The 19,416-nt window shown below is 42.6% G+C and overlaps 1 protein-coding gene across 5 annotated transcripts in view; it reads right to left on the bottom strand.

The window, feature by feature from the left end:
• Nucleotides 1-19,416, bottom strand: part of SMPD4 (sphingomyelin phosphodiesterase 4) — a 29,816-nt gene that overhangs the window by 578 nt on the left and 9,822 nt on the right. For 2 of the 5 annotated variants that reach the window (XM_073313297.1, XM_073313295.1), the window contains exons 10-20: nt 16,847-16,918; nt 12,830-12,919; nt 12,396-12,440; nt 9,406-9,551; nt 8,661-8,751; nt 6,032-6,132; nt 4,653-4,816; nt 3,580-3,785; nt 2,667-2,900; nt 908-1,039; nt 618-746 (exon numbers count right to left, since the gene is read on the bottom strand). In XM_073313297.1, the coding sequence (XP_073169398.1) occupies nt 618-746; nt 908-1,039; nt 2,667-2,900; nt 3,580-3,785; nt 4,653-4,816; nt 6,032-6,132; nt 8,661-8,751; nt 9,406-9,551; nt 12,396-12,440; nt 12,830-12,919; nt 16,847-16,918 (1,410 nt within the window). The remainder of the gene's footprint in view (nt 1-617; nt 747-907; nt 1,040-2,666; nt 2,901-3,579; nt 3,786-4,652; nt 4,817-6,031; nt 6,133-8,660; nt 8,752-9,405; nt 9,552-12,395; nt 12,441-12,829; nt 12,920-16,846; nt 16,919-19,416) is intronic. The other 3 variants (XM_073313296.2, XM_073313298.2, XM_073313299.1) reach the window with 3 other exon arrangements.

Below are 19,416 nucleotides of genomic sequence, written 5' to 3'. Positions count from 1 at the left end.
TATGTCTTTCAAAAGTTAGAATTGTTCCAACACAAATTTACATCTGTACTGTAGTAATTCTGCTCATTTACTATTAGTGGTACAAAGCGCTAAACCAACAGAAGGAAATCTGGAACAACAGTGGTCATGCCATTCATATGTACTCAGAAGTGTATACATATTATGTCAGGATATAAGTGGAGAAAGGACTAACCATCAGGTTGCAAGACAGAGCTTAAAGGAGTGAGAGGCAGGAGGAGGAAGGAATAAAAGGGCTTGGTTGGATTAACCCTTTTCCGGCTTATTTTGACAACTAGGGGAACAGAGTGTTCTTTCATTATGCTAATATGATCCTGCGAAAGATATTCGTTCTACCTCATCTACCATGAACAATACATTTCAGTGTACTGTTTCTGATTTGGAGAGACTGTTGTGACATTTACAACTCTTGAGCAATAGGGAAAAAACATGATTCCAGGCTGGAAGAAGAACCCTATGGAATATTTGCAAACTCATGCCGAAATCCCGTTAATGGTGAGAGTACAAAGCAAGTGTGTAAGTTGCACATTGACACAGGTCAGAGGGAGAATAGGAATATGCAATTGGAAAAAAGAAAGAAGACTTCTCATTGCACTTACCCTTTGATTAATTGCTGAGGATAACTGGAACAACAGTCGCACTAGAGTGGCATTTTCATAACTTCTAATGGGCTGAAGGTCAGTATCTCCCTGGTACTCGATCTCAAACCGCCGTAAGCCATTTATGATCTAGGAACAGGAAAGGAAATAACATACTTTATAGCTCAAATTTGAATTGCATTTGAACTGGTATCTCTCCTCCCATCCCTGACAAGCTAACTATTTCTTTTGCTGTAGAGGCATACACTCTGCTTTCTAGAAGTATTGGACTGGAAGCTTTTCTCTCTTACCTGATACCTGCCAAGAGGCGTAAGAATTAGTCCATCCTCACTCTCAATGCAGTCTGGAAGTTGCTTCTTTCCATTCTCATCCTGAGCTGCTCCACAATTCATCATCATTTGGGTCAGCTGCGCTTCATTCAACTAGTCAAAAAGCACAATTTCTTCATAATTATTTAGTTTTACCACCTTTTTCTGTTCCACCTATTTCCCCATTCACCAGCTCCTGTGCAGCCCCTGAGAACCACATAGCCAATGACTGACAACAGAACAGGTACTGAAAACAACCCATTTACCAGTCTACAACAGAACTTTAAAAAAAACAAAAAAAAGGCAACTAAATTCCTAATTGTTTTCAGAAGGTGGCAAGCCCTGGCAGACAGAAGTATTATTCACTCAGTACATCCTAGTCTTCCCATAGCTGTTGCTTAGCTCTGTCTTCTCCCAGCCATATGCAAGCAAACTTGTGTAAAATCTCTTTGCTTCCTTTCAGCTTAATGAAAGAAGATACTAGAAGATGGCTGCTTCTATTAGCTTTATCACTTTTGCATTTCTACAGCATTTTACATTAGAAAATCTCAAAGTGCTTTAAAAACATTAAGCCATAAAATGCCCCTTGGTAAGTAGGAAAAATATGGGATTATTCTAAGTGGCTACTTATTGTTGGTACCTAGTTTAACATGGCTTGGGACCAGTGTTCCCTCTAATTTTTTATGTCCATGTGCAGAATGAATTTTGTTATGTGCATCACTATGAAGGTGATGTGTCTCATATTGGTGCACATAACAAAATTCATGTGATGGAGGTGGGGATGAAGGGTTCAGACTGTGGGAGGGGGCTTGGGGCTGAGGTGCGGGTGTGTGGGAGGGCTTTGGGGTGGGGATGAGGGGTTTGGGGTGTGGAAGGGGTCTCAGGGCTAGGGCAGAGGGTTGGGGTGTAGGGGGATGAGGGCTCTGGCAAGGGGTGCAGGCTCTGGGGTGGGGCTGGGGATGAGGGGTTCAGGGTGTGGGGAGGGGTCAGGGTTGGATGCAGGGGGTGAGGGCTCTGGCTAGGATTGAAGGCTCTGGGGTGGGGCTGGGGATGAGGGGTTCAGAGTGTGGGGAGGGGTCAGGGCTGGGACTGAGGGTTGGGTGCAGGGGATGAGGGCTCTGGCTAGGGTTGAAGGCTCTGGGGTGGAGCTGGGGATGAGGGGTTTGGGGTGCAGGCTGCCCCAGGGCTGCAGTGTGGAGAGAGGACTCCCCTCAGCCCTCTCTCACTGCAACAGCTCGGGGCCAGGGGAGAGGTGCCTCTCCCCAGCCACGGCAGCTCCGGCGGGGCTGGGCTGGGCCGATGGAAGGGCTCCTTTCCCCGGCAGCTCTGGTGGGCCTTGGCCAGGCAGGTCTGCACTGAGGGAGTGAGACCTCTCCCCACCGCAGCCCTGAGCCCCTGCGCAGGGCTTAATACACAGCTGCGTAGCCATGCGGGTTAGAGGGACCTTAACCTGGGATTGATATTTTCAAGTACACAGCACCCGCAACTTTAGCAATAGTCAAGAGGTTTACAGGCATTCAGCACCCCTGGGGAAAAAAAAAAAAAGAATCCTAAAGTGTCTCAAGATGGGCACCAAAAATTGAGGTACTCAAACTGAGTGTCCACTTTTGAAAATTTTGGCCTACATGACTTGCCAATGATCACACTGCAAGTAAGTGAGAAAGCTGGAAGTAGACTGCAGAAATCCTGACTACCATTCATGCTACTTCCCAGTGACAGCACTTGGAAAGAAGTTACCTACCCGAAAGATCTGGCATAGGTACTCCTGTGCCTTCTCCAAATATTCATCTGTTTTCTTGATGCTGTCTTGCCCAATTTCATCTAGGTCATTGCCTGTATAGGAACCATTCATGTCAGACGGGCTGAACCTAAACCAGGATAGGAAGGACTGACTAGCCATGGTCTCTGCAGAGTGGTCTGATATGGATTTTGCCGTTTGCTTGGCCTGGCCTATTAACTGGGCCAATCTTAATACCTGAAAAATAAAAGACAGGAGGATGACTAAATAAAGCAATAGAATAAAGGACACAAGTCAGTAGTAAGCACCAGCATGTGAATACAAGTCTGCCTGGTGACGTATCAGTCAGAACAGAATCAGCACATTCGTTCCCTTAGCTGACATGGACTTGTACTGGTAGTAGTTATGTGCTCCAGCTCCAATAGAGTAAAGGAAGTCACTGCAGCTGGGGCAATCAGAGGAATGCGAGTAACCCCTCAGTTTCCTTTGAGATGCATCTTCCTTCAGTTCACTAGTCTGCTGCTTAGGGAGAGACCCTCTCCCTTTGTTACACCGTTTTTAACTGGCTTGCTGCTGGGTATTGATTATTAACATTATGAATCAGAAATACACACACAGTCATTGTTGAGAGATGAAACAAGTACATGCCCATAGCAGACTGCTCCAAAGCTGCAAACCCAGTCCACCCCACCCTTCAAGACTGGAAAGCAGTCTGTACATTTCTATTTTCGTACTTGTTATGGACCCTTCAAACAGATTCTATAACCATCACCAACTCCTGATTCACCCCCTACTTTTAAAGAGCTAAAATTTCTCCCCCCGTACATGATGGAGCAGATGTTCAGTATGGAGACATACCCCTCACAACAGCAATAAAGGGGCTTACACAGAGCAAGTAAGCAAGGTCATTGCTTACCAAATTCCTGACTTCTGGACCAAACATCTGCTTGTACTGGGAGTCCTGTCCTTCCAAGCAGTAAACATGACTCTTCACCTTAAATGAGGCATCTGTGATTGCTGGAGGCCATGATGACAAGAAGCTCCCACCAAGAGTGGGGGTCATGAAAATTCGGTGTTGACGGTGAGGGATAACAAGTTCTGGCTCCAGGAATAACTGCTCCCCTAGAATTTGGGATAAGATGATGCGGGGTGGAGAAGACTAGATTACACCTTCCTTCTGATTTGGGGATCTAGCAATAAAATTTTTTAATCACTCATTGTAACAAGGTTGTGAGGTTATTTGGGGGGAGGAGAGGGAGGGCAGGGCCCTAGTTATTACTTCAAGTTTTTCACTGAATCTTCACTCATACAGCAGAAAGAGCTTTCACAATTACAATGGTGCATCTAAATCTATATAGACATAGTACTTCTAGGCCATGATTGCTTGTTGGAAAGGATATTATGGTCCTCATACCTGCCCAGCTGAGCATGTTCCAGCACCTGAAATTTTTGTTGCTTGCCTAAACCCTCCTGTGCGCTGCCGGCCCCCGCCCACTGTAGCCCAGTACACTCAACATGCAGCTTTCACGACACTTTGAACTGATATCTAGAATTTGGAGTGCAAGTTCTTCCTGACTAGCCATCTTGCTGAAGTCTGAGTAAATATAAATTTCTGTAGGGCATTACAAAGTTTTAATTCTGAGTTAATTAATAACCAAACACCACAAACAATAAGGAGATTGTAAAACACAAGGAGTTTCTGTTTACTAAAAATACCCAGCATCGTGTTCTTTTTATGTTAGTTAGAACAAATCGGAATCAGTGAGACTGATGAATGGAAATTAGAAAAAAAAATAAAGAAAAATATATATATATATGAAACCAATACTGTAAATAGAAGCAAAGACATCAGGTCTCTGAACTTCAATGTCACATAAGGCAGACACCGAATCCTCCAATTCATATTTCTGCATGCTTCTGAGGCAAAAGCGTTGCTATGGGACAGACCAGGGCAGAAGACTGCAAGGAGGCAACATGGCATTCAGTTACCTTTCTGGATCATTTCAGCTAGGTTGGGCTGAGCAAAGACCTTGGCTACTCGGAACACCATCAGGGCATTTTTAGCGCTGACCAAATCGGTGCGGAGAGCTCGGTTCAGAAAGCCTACAAATAGCTTGGTATACATCAGTAAGTTCTCTTGAATGAAGGGAGCCCTGTCAAAGTAACAGTGGATTTGTGAATACAGCTATTAAAATAAGGAGTAAGTATATTCAGTCTTCTACCAAGTAAATAATCCCATAGAATATATTTTAGACCATCAACTGGAATGATCTCATCCTTTCCATTTCACACACACATAAAAAAATGTTCCTCCTTACTCTAGCGTTTTTAGGTACCAGTAACAATCTATGACTTTGCGCTGGCAGATATCTAGTTGCATAGATGTGCAATGGGAGGACTTCAGAGGCAAGCTGAAGCCTGAAGTGTGGTTTCTATCAAAAGCACTGACTTCACTGCCTCCTGCACAAGTATCCAGGGACCAGAGAAACTGATGCCGCCTCTTTATGAAACCCACCCTCACTGCTGAATGGATTGTGCCACTACAGATCTTAGGGAAGGAGGAGGTGCCTCAGAACAGCTGGTAAAGTCAACACACAGTCTACTTGTGGAACTCATTGACAGGGGATGTTGTAAAGGTCAAAACTATAACAGGGGTAAAAAAAGAAGAACGAGATAAATTCATGGAGGATAATCTATAAGCCAAGATGGTCAGGGATGCAAAACCATGCTCTGGATGTCCCTAGCCACTGATTGCCAGAAGCTGGGAGTGGACGACAGGATCACTCAATGACTGCCTGTTCTGTTCATTCCCTCTGAAGCACCTGGCATTGGCCACTGTCAGAAGACAGGATACTGGGCTAGATGGACCACGGTCTGACCCAGCATGGCTGTTCTTATGACCCAGGATTTTGGACGCAGCACAATGCAATGAGCAGTGTAGTTTGTAATGTTGGAGTCACCTGGGGGGGACTTGTCAATATAGCTTTAAGCCAAAGAAATATTTTTACCCATGTCAGGGTGACAGATATGCCATCTTTGTTCTTCCTCAGCAGGAAGGCCAGTCTGGCACCTGCTGTATGAAGCAAACTACTTAGAGTAACATGTCAGGAGGAACTGAATGGGGTAAACTAGGAAAGTAGATCTCAACCTTTTCCATTCTGTGACCCCACCTCATGATAAAGAAAGAGGGTGCTTGGGTCACAATTCCACAGTTCAGTATCCATGAACTAGATGCTTACAAGGAACAACATTTAAAACTCTGCCTTCAAGATTTCATATGCAAAATTCTAACGGTTAATAGATGCCATCTGCTGAAGTCAGGATTGGAGTGACCTGCAGATTCTGCTCAGGAATAACCCTACGTTTACCATTTCTCTGATACACTGCGAGGCTGAGGCTCTGAACTCTGAAGTGGTTTCTCAGGAGCATATCTCCAGGGCTGCACGTAGCTTAACCACATCTCCAGGACCTGAAGCAAAACCACAACAACATAAAAATCAATTCAATTGAAGAAGGAAGATTTTGCTTGTTTGTTTTGCTAAGTCCCTTGGACAATGACACCCACTTTCTTAATGCCAACAAAAGGCTTAAGGAATGAAAATATCTTGCAGAAGTCTCAGCCCTGAAGAACAAGACCATGTGCCCTTGCATCAGAGCTGAAGAGAACTAAATGCTTAGTAAAAATCCATTAACAAAACATTTTAGGAAATGCCTGGTTTTACTGAACAAGCAGCTCACCCTCTACAATAACAGTTAGATGAAAGCGTGCTCAGGTGGCTGCCATGGAATTGAAGATGCATCCACCAATCAAGCTGATGTACCAGTACTGGTGTATGCAGTGTTGGGCCCAGGATATTAGAGACAAGGTGGGTGAGATATCATCTTTTATTGACCAACCTCTGTTGGTGAGAGAGATAAGCTTTAAAGCTTACACAGTGCTCTTCTTCAGGTCCAGGAAATGTACTTAGGCCAGGTCTACACTACAGAGTTAGGTCAACATAACTGTAAGTATCTGCAGATTTACAGCATTGCTCCCGCCGATGTAAGTCCTCCACTATACCGATCAGTGGCAGAGTCTGGTGCTGCTTTGACTTGGTGTGTCCTGGTCTGTGGGGAGCTTGCTTCTAACGATGAGCTTTGAGAGGTTGGGAGGGTTGTTTGAAGGCTAGGAGAGGGGGTTCAGGAAAGATTTCTTTCAGGATGAGGTCCTCATCAAGCGTGGGTTGTAGCTGTTTGATGATACCCCGTATGGGTTCCAGTGTGGGGTGGTAGGAAACAACTATGGGTATGCGGTTGGAGGGGAGTTTATTTCTGTATTGAAATAGGTTCTCTAGAGGTATTTGGGTGGTCTGTTCTATGATGGGATCTACTTCTCTGGTGAAGTGTGGTTATTTAGTATGGCAGTTTTGAGCGTGTTAAGGTGTATATCCTGGACTTTCTCCTCAGAGCATATTCTGTGAGTGCCTGACTGCAGACAACAGATTTCTTGGTGTGTTTGAGATGGTTGCTGCATCTATAAAAGTAGGCAAGGTGATCTGTGGGAAGTTGTGGTGAAAAATCTATAAGGGAGTGTCTGTCTGGAGGATGAAAATATCATTGATGTATCTCAGATACATTGGTTTCATGGCGCATTTGTCCAGAAAGTCTTCAAGGTGGTCCATGAAGAGGCTGGCATATTGGGGAGCCATCCTAGTACCCCTGGCTGTTCTGGGTTTGAACAAACTGTAAAATTGTTATGGGCGAGGATGAAATGGATGAGTTCAGCAATGTGTTTAGTTTGGATATCTGCGGTTTCTCCATTGTTTTGTAAATATTTGAAGCAGGCAGCAATGCCATCATTGTGAGGAATGTTGGTGTATAGTGAAGTGACATCCCTGCTGGCAAGGATGGTGTTCTGAGGGAGGTTGTTAATATTGCAGAGTTTGTGGAAGAGGTCGGTTGCGTCTTGGAGGAACCTGGCCCTTTGCTTGGTGAGTGGTTTGAGGATGGTTTCTATAAGTCCCAATATTCCTTCCGTGCGAGTGCTGTGGCCAGATATGATGGGTCTGCCTGGGCTCCCTTGTGTATCTTGGGAAACACGTAGAAGGTCCCTGGGGTGGGTTCTTGGGTGATGAGTTTGTAGAGTTTCTCTTGGGAGTTGTTTGGGGAAGGATTTGATGATATTCTTAAATTCCTGGGTAAATTGTGGTGCGGAGTCTTCTTTGAGTTCTTATAACAGGTGGTGTCGGAGAGTTGTTGGTTGGCCACGTTAATGTAGTCATCATGGTTGAGGACTATGCTATTATTCTGACATTTAATATCATTCACTGAAGCACCATATAGTCTAGTGAGACACATGGAGGATGGGCTGAATAGTGTTTTGTGTTAATGCTTTTTCAGTCCTTCTTCTCCAATACAGCAGTGGGCACTCACACAAGAAACTACTAGGCAACAGGGGGTGAAATCTTGACCCCACTGAAGTCCGTGACAACCTTGACTTCAGTTCAGTTAAGATTTCACTCCTAGAGGCTTCCCAGTGGTGTATTCTGTCCTATCTGCCAAACATGGCAACATAACTGACCCAGCCATGTCACTTCCCCCAAGGAGGAGGAATGTATATTTAAAACATTTTGATATAAGAAATTAAAGCCGTATTTCTTCTCCCAGTCTGGTTAGTTACAACAAGATTAGAGTATATTATTAGATAGGACAAATTTATCCATAAACATACAGATTCTCTGTGGTAAGAATAGCTTGTTCTCAACCAGTACTCATTTCCATAAAGGGAAAGAGAAACGAACCACCACCACATAGTTTCACCAGTATCTAATACCTTGACTACACTTCATTTCTAACTCTAGTCTTAATAAATGTTTATTTCCCTCCCCCTGAGGAAAAAAATCATGAACAGGGAACAGTTCTACAAAAACAGTAGTTTTATCACTGCAGCTGGCTCAGTGTTTTATTAACAAACTCTGATTTTGTCTGGACTCAGCAGAAATAAAGGCTGGTACATACAGCTCTGAAAGAGGCATCCAAAGGCCAGTGGCCAAAACAATGCTGCAGGAAGATATAGAGCTTCTGCTGGACAAACCGAGGAATCACAACTCTGCAATGAGATTCAGACACAAAGACACTTGTATAAACAAATAATAGATGATAAAGTAATATCTCAAACATTTAATACAGACGTAACAAGTTTTGATAGCTTCTTTCTCAGCTGAAGGAGGAGCCGATGATTTGAACATGTCTGAAAAGTTCTAATAGTGATGCACACAACCTGCTATTCCAGGGCCAAATGCAACCCAAGTGCCTCTAAGAAAGCTGCCCAGTGTTCTCAGCTGAAATTTCTTTCTGGTGCAGTTTCAGTAACACAACTTTTCTCTACTGATCTGCACATGTCCTTTGCAGAGATATGCAGAGAAATTATTTCTGCACCAGTCTGACTGCTCTTCTAAACTTGCTTCAACTTCCCTCTGTTCTCAGAACAAATACTAGGACCTCTAAAGCAGTCTGATCCCCTCCTCCTTTTCTAAAAAAGCTGAAGCATTTTCCATTGTGGATACATTGTGGATTGGGAGCAACTACTTCCTTCTTCCCTATTCTGATCTGGACTCCAGCCCAAAGTGCATGAGGAGTATAAAAGTGGGCTCTCTCATCCTCCTAATAATGCAATTTCAAGCTCTCAACAAAAGCAAAACTGCCAAGGTATGTATTAATTAGTGCTTTGTATGCCTGAAAGGCAGTTTGACAGTATACCTACCTCTTGAATTCCTCCAGTGGGCTGGCTGTATGGGAATGGGCTGAGGGCGAGAGTGGCTCTGGTTTCAGGCTGTTGGCAAAAGCATGTAGATGCTTCACGAGCAGTCTTATCACTAACACATGCTCTTCTGTAGGTTTAAATGACTCCTAGATTTAAAGCAATAGGCAGAAAGATAAGTTTTGCTTGTTAACGCGCTATGAGGGAGCTCAGCACAAAGATATTTTCACATCAGAAATTTAAACAGGAGTGTCCCTACCTGTTTAGTTCTGTGCCACCCAATTTGAACAAATTATCTCCCCAAGAGAACAAGTTGTATCACAGCTCTGCCTTCAACAGCTCACTAACAAATTTTCCACTCCATGCATCTGATGGAGTGGGTTCTAGCCCATGAAAGCTTGTGCCCAAATAAATGTGTTAGTCTCTAAGGTGCCACAAGGACCCCTCGTTGTTTTAACAAATACCTGTGAGGCTTCTTTTAGTCACTGTGATTACAGGAGAAAGGGGTTTACAGTCTATCTTTTTGTTTCAAGTTATAGTAACCCCCTAGAGAGTAATAACAGAAATTAGTTTTACTTTAACTTACCCCCTCTAAGGAAAAAATAAGAATATCCATTATTTTATTTATTATTATTATTATTGTCTGTTGTTGGTAACAAAACAGAATCATTATTATGCTCTCAGCTCACTCTCTACTAAGCCTTCCTTCTTATGTGCGTGTTCTTTTGCCTCCTAAAAAAGAAAAATTCTACAGAAGTTATGGAAAGAGTAATATTTGCTTCTGTTGCTCATGTCCTGAATGATCCTGTTGCACTTAACATCAGTATAAGTATTTTTTGGGTTTTTTTTGGAAGGGGTGGTCATTCAATTTTTTTACTGGAAGTGTGGGAGATTGGAAGATCTTTTTCATGCAAGGAACATGGAGGGGTGAGTGTGGGCCAGTTTGGTATTGCTACCAGAAGAGTGAGCATATGGAGGAATGGGGAGATGCTATAGGGAGAGAAAAAGGGAGTCAGATATCAGTGTACCCCTTCCCCACTACTGCAGAGCCCAGGAGCACACACCAGCTCTACTGGTGTTCTAACCTGCCTTAGAAACAGTAAACTAATCTCAATCCACCACTAAGGGCTGTTTGTGGGAGATCAAGGATAGCCAAACACAAGTACCACAGCAACAAAAACAAGTGTGATGGAGGGTTGCACTGAGCTGCATGTGTTATCAGCAGCTGTGAAAGGAGATTCTTGGATGCTATAATGAAGCTGTGTTCAGGTGAAACTTCAGGGCTGCACAGTTTGACTACTTGGGACAGGTTGTTTTGGTTTATTAGGAAACTACTTCTTATCTTTTAATTGTGTTTAACTGTGTGTGAGCAATTCAGAACAATTCTTGGTGCTGCGATGACACTTTAAAGCCCTTCCTACTTGCAAGGGCTGTGGGGAAGCAGCTAACAATTTTCATGTGCTTAAACAGTTCTGAAAATTTTCTTTACGTAGCTAGGTTCCCTCTTGGAAAAGGCTCAACTCCTGACTGCTGGCAGGCGATGAAGGGCCTCTGTCTGCAGCAGTGCAGTTGGATGCATCTATGCCTTCTCTAAGGCCATGTCTGCACTACCTGCTGGATCAGCGGGTAGTGATCAACCTATTGGGGATCGACTTATCGTGTCTAGTGTAGAAACGATAAATCGATCCCCGATCGCTCTGGTGTCGACTCCAGAACTCCACCAGGGCGAGAGGCGGAAGCGGAGTTGACAGGGGAGTGGCGGCCGTCGATCCTGTGCTACGAGGACGCGAAGTAAGCGATTCTAAGTCGATCTAAGATACGTCGACTTCAGCTATGCTATTCTCATAGCTGAAGCTGCGTATCTTAGATCGATATCCCCCCCAGTGTAGACCATGCCTAAGGGAGGGAAGGCCCTATTACTAGGATTAATGAAGACTCCATTTGTATTCCTGCCAGTGTCCATCACCATGGACGTGAGGCTACAAAAGGGGTCACACCAGTTGAGAGGTGGCTGCAAGCCAGTTAGTCTATATAAAGTCTGAAGGAGAAAATACCTAACAAAGACCTCGTAGGTAGGCTCTTTCTGGTGCTATGAACTTAGACCAAGATTTTCAGAAGTGGCTAGTGATTTTGAGTGCCCACCTTGAGACCCTTATAGTCTGATTTTCACATATTGCTGAGCACCCACTTTCTGAACATCCAAGCCCCTTTAAGGAACCTCAAACTGGGCACCCAAAATCACTAGTCACTTTTGAAAATCTTGGCCATTGACTACCTCCAAGAAAGCATTCTATGTTGTTTTATATAAGTCTTCAACTGTTTGTATGATTGCATTTAACTCCATTGTTCATTTTTACACTAACAAATCCTGTCACTTAAAAGCTATTTGACTAGCTAATTTCCTCATAACCTGGATCACCAGCATCACAAGCATTGTTCTTTAAAGCTAAAAGGCAGCTTCTGTTCTCCCCACGCTTTCCAAAAGCTTTTGACCTCCAGCCCTAATCTACAGGAATGTTCACACGATCATTCCTCCCTTTACCCAGAAAGGTGGAGAAAAATACATATTTCACATAAGTTTAAGAACAATACTATGGACTGGCATGATGATTTAAGGCTATAAAACAATGAGCCGGGTAGCAGATTCTTATTTTCCTTCTTAAGCAGTATGTTGAGTAATAGTAAAAGTGTTCATGCCGCCTATGCAGAAGCAGAGGACTAAGTGGTTAAGGCAGGGAGAACTCATACCAACATTAACTTGGCTTTATGGACTCTGCCTCACCAAGTGAGTAAAGGGCTGAAATATGGAGATGAACCCAGGAATCTGTTCCAACAGGAATGCCTTTGCAGACATGTCCTGAATAATCTGCAAATGTGCAACCCACATATCCCTTTGTGAAGTTAGGCAATCAAGCTCAGGCTGCCAATATTAATTTAACCCTGTCAGCTGTTTCTCACTGGAAGTGCAGAACGATTGTTTACATGTTACCTACCTCTCTCATTGGGGTACAGCCATGCAATCTCTGATCTCCTCTTCCCTGCAAAATTCATTTAAAGGAGCAGAACATGACAGACAGAATTCTGTCATTAGCAAAGCAAGTTGTTGGGCCAAGGAGATATTAGCACAGTGTCAAATTTTTCCCTTTAAATCCATTAAAAGAGATGCATCTCTTAAAATGGGGATCCCAATTGGTCCTTCTAATATGTGCTAGTCATCTAACATCCTTTTTCAAGGTGTTCATCAGTATCTCTCAGTATCTGCTGCACCTAGCTTTACCAAATGTTGTTTCAGTGGAACTAATCTCTGAATCATCTTGCAAACCTGCTGTACAGCTGCCTTTTCTGCTAGTGCCAATTAATACACTTTGCAGATTATATGATGAAACAAGATTTTTGAAAAAGAAACAAAATGAAAAGATGGCAATACTTGGTATGCGTGGAGGGCCTGGTAGCCGGATTGGGCAGGACTACTGTGGTGTGTACTGGAGATACTGAGTCGGTAGTGGAGAACCTCCAGCTGAGAGACAACAGAAACAAAAAGGAAGGAAAAAGGGAGAGAAAAGAGCAAGAGAAAAAAAAAAAAAGAAACAGTGAGAATGATCCAGAGAACGGGTTGTGGGGGGAAAAAATGGAAGTCACAAATACAGTCAGTGACAACACATCACAGCAGCTGCAGGCACAGTATCCTCTTCTCCTTTTGGTAATCAGTTGCTTGATTGCACAGGTACCTTGACCCTCATTAAGTTGGGAAAGTAATTGACAGGACATTGTTGTTGGGTTCACAATTAACATTAGTGGGTTGGGGGGAAGCTCTGAGTGAGTCGTCTCTGTGTCTGCCTCTACCACAGAAGCAGCAGGCTTGTAACCATGACCTGACAAGCATAGAGACACACAGCTTCCGCCAAACACATTGAGGAAATCTTAGGCTCATGAAACTAAGTCCAACCTCTCCACTTGAAACCAGCTAAACTGCAGGACAGAATAGCTGAATATAACGATTAACACGTGGGATGCTTTGATGTGGGGCAAAACCAATAATTTTTCTGGAAACACTTACTTGCAAACTAGTATTATGAAAGCTACTGTAAAGCTATCCCGTAGCCTGCAGTGCACTGGCAGACCAAGGTTTGGGATTCTTGCTGGTGTGCCAGTGAGAATCAGAGGAGCCAGTACGGGGACATATCTTGCCCCAGGGACATGGAGGGGGAAAAGGGAAAGGGTTGATTTCATCACTGTGAGCCTCTCCAATTAACTGTAATATTGACAATCACCAGATAGGAGTCTGCATGCTCCATGATTTGTTTTTCTAGTTAAAGGCCAAATACTATTGATGGGAATTCAAATTTGTGGAAAGTTAATAGGTCTCAAAGACCGAATGGCCTCTACTATTGGGGGGGAAGGGGGGGCGGGCTGGGGAAACACCCAACCAAACAAAAAGACAAGCTTGTTGTAGAGATGGCATGCTGAAATAAAAACACGGCCATTAAAGTTCTAGGCGAGTGCCGAGATCTTCCCAAGTCTCAACCACACTCCTCCTTGGACAGGAAACATTTTCTAAAACTAATCAATATAGTGGTGAAGAGGATACTGTAGCCACATTGACATGTATGGAATAAATTAAAAAAATCAAAACAAAATGTACACCTAAACAGAGACCCAAATCAACAATATCAGACATCTAAACTAACTCTCCGTCTCACGCCTCCTCTAAGTTTATCTGTTCCTTTCTCCTCTATTTTCAATTCAGTTTTATTCTGCTTTGCTTCGACACTGCTAAGAGAGTGCTAGCAATGCCACTGCAAGGTCCCCAACAGCAGAGCCCATCTTCTGCGATGGTAATTAACTCCCCTCCCATTTGCTGCAGCAAGATCTAGACACCTGAAGAGTGCCACACATGCAATTATTACTGGGATCTGTGATCCCTGGCAATGTAAGAACAACAGGCTTTACACAGAACCCTGTTAGATACTGGCCCCTTAAAATAAATCAAATCATGACAAAAGCAGAAGCTAAAAGGAAACAGATACTGCAAACCTGGCCCCCATTGAGCAGCTGCAAAACAGACAGAGGAAAGGAGAGTACAACAGAAAAGAAGAAATATGAAATTGAATCAAGTTGAATTAATGGTGGGGAGTCATTAAACCCACCATGATAACAGGCTCACTCCACATTTGGGAGCAATTTCAAGCAGAGTAATCACAAGGGAAAGTAATTCTTCTTGAAGCAAACTCTCTACTGGCTCCTCCCCATACCTCAGCCCCACCCCTTTATTACTGAAGTAAAAGGTTTTCTTAGTGACATGAATCATTCTTAAGATCTGCCCGTTTCTTCCGACAATTCAGAGGGGCAATGGGAAATGACACAGCTGGGACTCAGCATAGCATTCCCAGATAACCCATGTTTTTCTGCTGCGGGAAGACGCACCAAGTTCTGTGGAATGCCATCCCATCCCCGCACTTTACAGGAGAGTTTGTAGCTAGAGACTTAAAATAGCACATTTAAAATCATGACTGGGCCCAAGTTCTGAGACCTTCTATGGCACTGACCATCCCTCTGCTCCACACATGCAAAAAGGTAAACGGAAACAGGGGAAGATACGTGGTCATTATTCACTTTACTTTTGCAAGTTCTAGTTTCTTGCTCACATCTGAATGACTGATAAGCTTCACTAGTTTTTTTTCAAACTCATCCAGATAATACTCTGGTCAGTTAAGTACTCACTGCTTGAGAGAGAGTGCTGTCTCCACACCTTCCAAAGTCTTACATCTCAGAGTTCTGGAGGAGAGTACCTTTTTGGATGGGGATGCCACTTCCCTGCCCTTGTTTTCTATCACAGAATATCAAGGTTGGAAGGGACCTCAGGAGGTCATCTAGTCCAACACCCTGCTCAAAGCAGGACCAATCCCCAATTTTTGCCCCAGCTCCCTAAATGGCCCCCTCAAGGATTGAACTCACAACCCTGGGTTTAGAAGGCCAATGCTCAAACCACTGAGCTATCCCTCTCCCACCCAAAAGCAGGAGGATTTCATTTGTCTACATGCCCATGACTAGTAATTCTTGGGAAATAATCAGGGACAGAAGTAGAAAACCATCAGGCAGCCACAGCCTCAATCCTCCCCAATCAGTGCATCTGGGTAGGAGCCTATGGTGGCAAAACTCCTTTAGGCGCTACCCATGCATTTCCACAGTGTAAGTCACACTGTTTGATGAGCACTAAGAAATCATCATCGTCGTCGTCGTCGTCATCAGCCTGGATGCTGCTATAACATTAGAAGACAGTGTCTCAGCTACAGAGGGTGAACAGAGGAGAGAAGTTTAAAGCGATGCATTATTTTTTTTACCTAAACATAAAGCTGCATGCACAAAGACTATGCAGACAGAGAACAAAGGTACTTAAAAGCAAAGCCTTTCCATCATCAGTGCATAGCCACGCTGCTGGGGTTCCTGAGTGGAGACCTACCATCTTTATTGCAGTTTGAGCTCAAATCATTTTTTGGAATAAAAACAGACAAACTCACCACAATTAGATCTTCAACATTCTTCCCTAAAAAAATATTTGTTTTATAACCTGATGAAGTGAAGGATCAGAATTTCCCAGTCAAGCAACTCTCATCTTACTCCTTCACACATTAACAAGCCTTTAGTAACTTTTGCATTTCTTCCCCCACTGGGAATCCTAAGAATCATCAGTCCCAGGGCATTTTTCCAAATTCCCTCAAATCTCAGCGCTCCCAACTCTTCTGATACCAGGTTCCCCTTTAAGCACATCAGTTTTATTCTTGAACAGCTAGAACAAATGGCTTGTAATCAATGTAATATCTTATTTAAGTAAGATCCTATAAGAGATCCCAAAGTTACATATACACAGAAAGCACTTCAGCCACCACTGAAATGCAGCGCACATTTAACAATGCCAGTTTCTGGGACAGGAAATATAGACTCCTTAACCAATTAAAACTATAAAGACAGTTTATGAAAACCCATTGAAATTGGATTTAGGCTAAAATCTTTGCTCTTGAAAAACATGCCACTGGATCTTCAAATGACTAACTCCTCAGTAACGCTATCAGCTGCAGAAACCAAATTTAGGTCTCGTGTGGCCATGTTGACATTTTTGTGTGGGATTTTAACAGGGCATTTTGTACTGAAGTCTTACCAATAGTTACTGATCTAATTACTATGAGTAGCATTGATTGTTATGACCATTCCACAACGTCAACTTTATATATATTTAGCTATTGCAACAAAGGCAAATGCAGATGACACAGGCATCTTCACATCTTTTCATCACTGCAGCTTAGAAGCTCTGAGGTATGCTTTTAAGAACACTCCTTTGTAACCATCCACTTAAAAGTTCTCCATAAGATGGGAAGTGATAAAGGTTCACCCCAAGATAAGAAGCCAACAAGCAAGACACACCCACAAATGAAGCACAAGCTATTACCTTGACATGAGGGGACTGCATTTTCTGATACATTTCCAGTGAGTAATGGTGAAGCCACATTTCAACAAAAACCTGCAAAACAACAAATGTTTTCTCAGCTAGAGGAAAAGAGGGAAGATCCAGGAATAGCCAGCCACAATCTGCCTCTGACTGGCCAAATTGAAGCCTGTTGTACATCACTCAACAAAAGACTAAGTTATACTTGTAAAATAGTGTAAAGCATGTACTTAGAGACGGTTCACTTTTTACAGACTTCGTTCTTTCCAAGTTCACCTTTACTAAATTTTTACATTTAGTGAGATAAGTGTGATCCGCATAGTATAATACTATCCCAAAGTATTATTTCACAATATCTGCAATCACACATCCATATAATTACACTGCATGTTGCGGTTATGAGGCCAAAACTTCTCACAGTTACACACCTACAAACTCATCTACTGTGTTTCAATGTGGTTCCACAGGTGCAAGAGCACTTTCCACCCCACCAAGGTATATGTTTTCTTTTCTCAATATTTTTAAGGCCCATTATGTTTCTGCCATTACTTGCATTATCACTGAACACACTCTCTCTCTCTATTTGTTCTTAGGAGACTATTATACAATAGAAGTCAAAACACCTTGTATAAATACAAGAAAAGTAACAAGACAAGCAACAGCTACCATATAGATCATAAAGTCAGAGGAATTGTAAACACAGTTCTGAAACATTGAAAGAAGAGTTCCTCCTTTAGCTCACCCAGCAGAACACTCACCTGAGTGTTAGCCTGTATCCGCAAAAAGAACAGGACGACTTGTGGCACCTTAGAGACTAACAAATTTATTTGAGCATAAGCTTTTGTGGGCTACAGCCCATTTCATCAGATGCATGCAGTGGAAAATACAGTAGGACGATTTTATATACACAGAGAACATGAAACAATGGGTGTTACCATACACACTGTAATGAGAGTGATCAGGTAAGGTGAGCTATTACCAGTAGGAGAGAAAAAAAACCTTTTGTAGTGATAATCAAGATGGGCCATTTCCAGCAGTTGACAAGAAGGGGTGAGGAACAGTAGGGGGGAAAAATAAACATGGGGAAATAGTTTTACTTTGTGTAATGACACATCCACTCCCAGTCTTTATTCAAGCTTAAGTTAATTGTATCAAGTTAGCAAATTAATTCCAATTCAGCAGTCTCTCGTTGGAGTCTGTTTTTGAAGTTTTTTTGTTGTAATATTGAGACTTTTAGGTCTATAATCAAGTGACAAGAGAGATTGAAGTGTTCTCTGACTGGATTTTGAATCATATAATTCTTGACGTCTGATTTGTGTACATTTATTCTTTTACGTAGAGACTGTCCGGTTTGGCCAATGTACATGGCCGAGGGGCACTGCTGGCACATGATGGCATATATCACATTGGTAGATGTGCTCAAATAAATTTTTTTAGTCTTATGCTCAAATAAATTTGTTAGTCTCTAAGGTGCCACAAGTACTCCTGTTCTTTTTTCTGGGAATACCAGTGATCCAAGTTTAGTGGCTTTAATTTATTAACTGGCATGTCTGTTTAATAAGAATGTGTGTGTGTGTGTCTCTCTCTCTCAAGGGAGATGGGAAAAGGCTGCAGGTGAACAACATAACAGGCACATCACACATTTCCTATAAGTATTACTTATCCATCCCTGAATTCAAATACCTTAGCAGAATAACCTATTCTTTTTTACTCTTCCATCTGTTTTCATTTCCCTTCCAACTTGCTTTAAGAATAAAAGCCCTAATGATCAGTTTAATCCTTTAGAGTATAAGAGCCTTGAAGCAAAACCTAATATAAGGCTAAGTTTCTTTAGGCCAAGATACGTCAATTCCAGTAAAATATTCAATTATATGTTAATCAAGAGAGAGAGTGGTGAGCAAAGCATGTGCGGGAGATGCAGGCACAGACTTCAGTGGATGACTCCCCAACACTGCTGCTTTATTATTTAGATTGCGAAAGCACCCAAAATGTGTTAGACATCATCCCTGATTGGAAGAACTTACAGTCTACACAAAGACCTTGGTGTGGCAATGGAAGGAAGCATTTTAATTTTTTTTCCTACTACCTGTCTGATGACTGGAGTGAGGGGGAGGAAATGAACAAGAACCGCGTCACTTACACTCAACCAAAGAGCAGCTTTATTTGAAAGAGACATTATCATGATCACTATACCACAAAATAAAGCTACACTGACAGCTTATTTTATTTTATTTTTTGAGAAGAGATGAGATCCTTATCTCCTGAATTCTAGGAATTATTTTTAAAAATTGATTCTTGCTTGTTGTCTAAACTTAGGTCTAATTTAGCATGCGATTCCCCATAATATTGTTAATACTTTGGATAGAAGTCATCACAGAAATGCAAATAACTCAGAACATTTGTGAATTAATTCTCATAACCACCTGTAAGATAGGTATTATCCCCCAAACTGAGGTGCAGAGATTAAGTGTCTTGCCCAGAGACACACAGCAAGTTTGTGGCAGAGCCAGGAATAAACCTACAAACTCCCAACTCCCAGTCCTGTGTTTTATTCATTAGTCACAAGATCATCC

This window comes from Lepidochelys kempii, chromosome 15 (assembly GCF_965140285.1).
Source record: "Lepidochelys kempii isolate rLepKem1 chromosome 15, rLepKem1.hap1, whole genome shotgun sequence".
Classification (NCBI taxonomy): domain Eukaryota; kingdom Metazoa; phylum Chordata; order Testudines; family Cheloniidae; genus Lepidochelys; species Lepidochelys kempii.
Note: the sequence above shows the minus strand (reverse complement) of the source record. Positions and strands in the feature narration are given on the sequence as shown.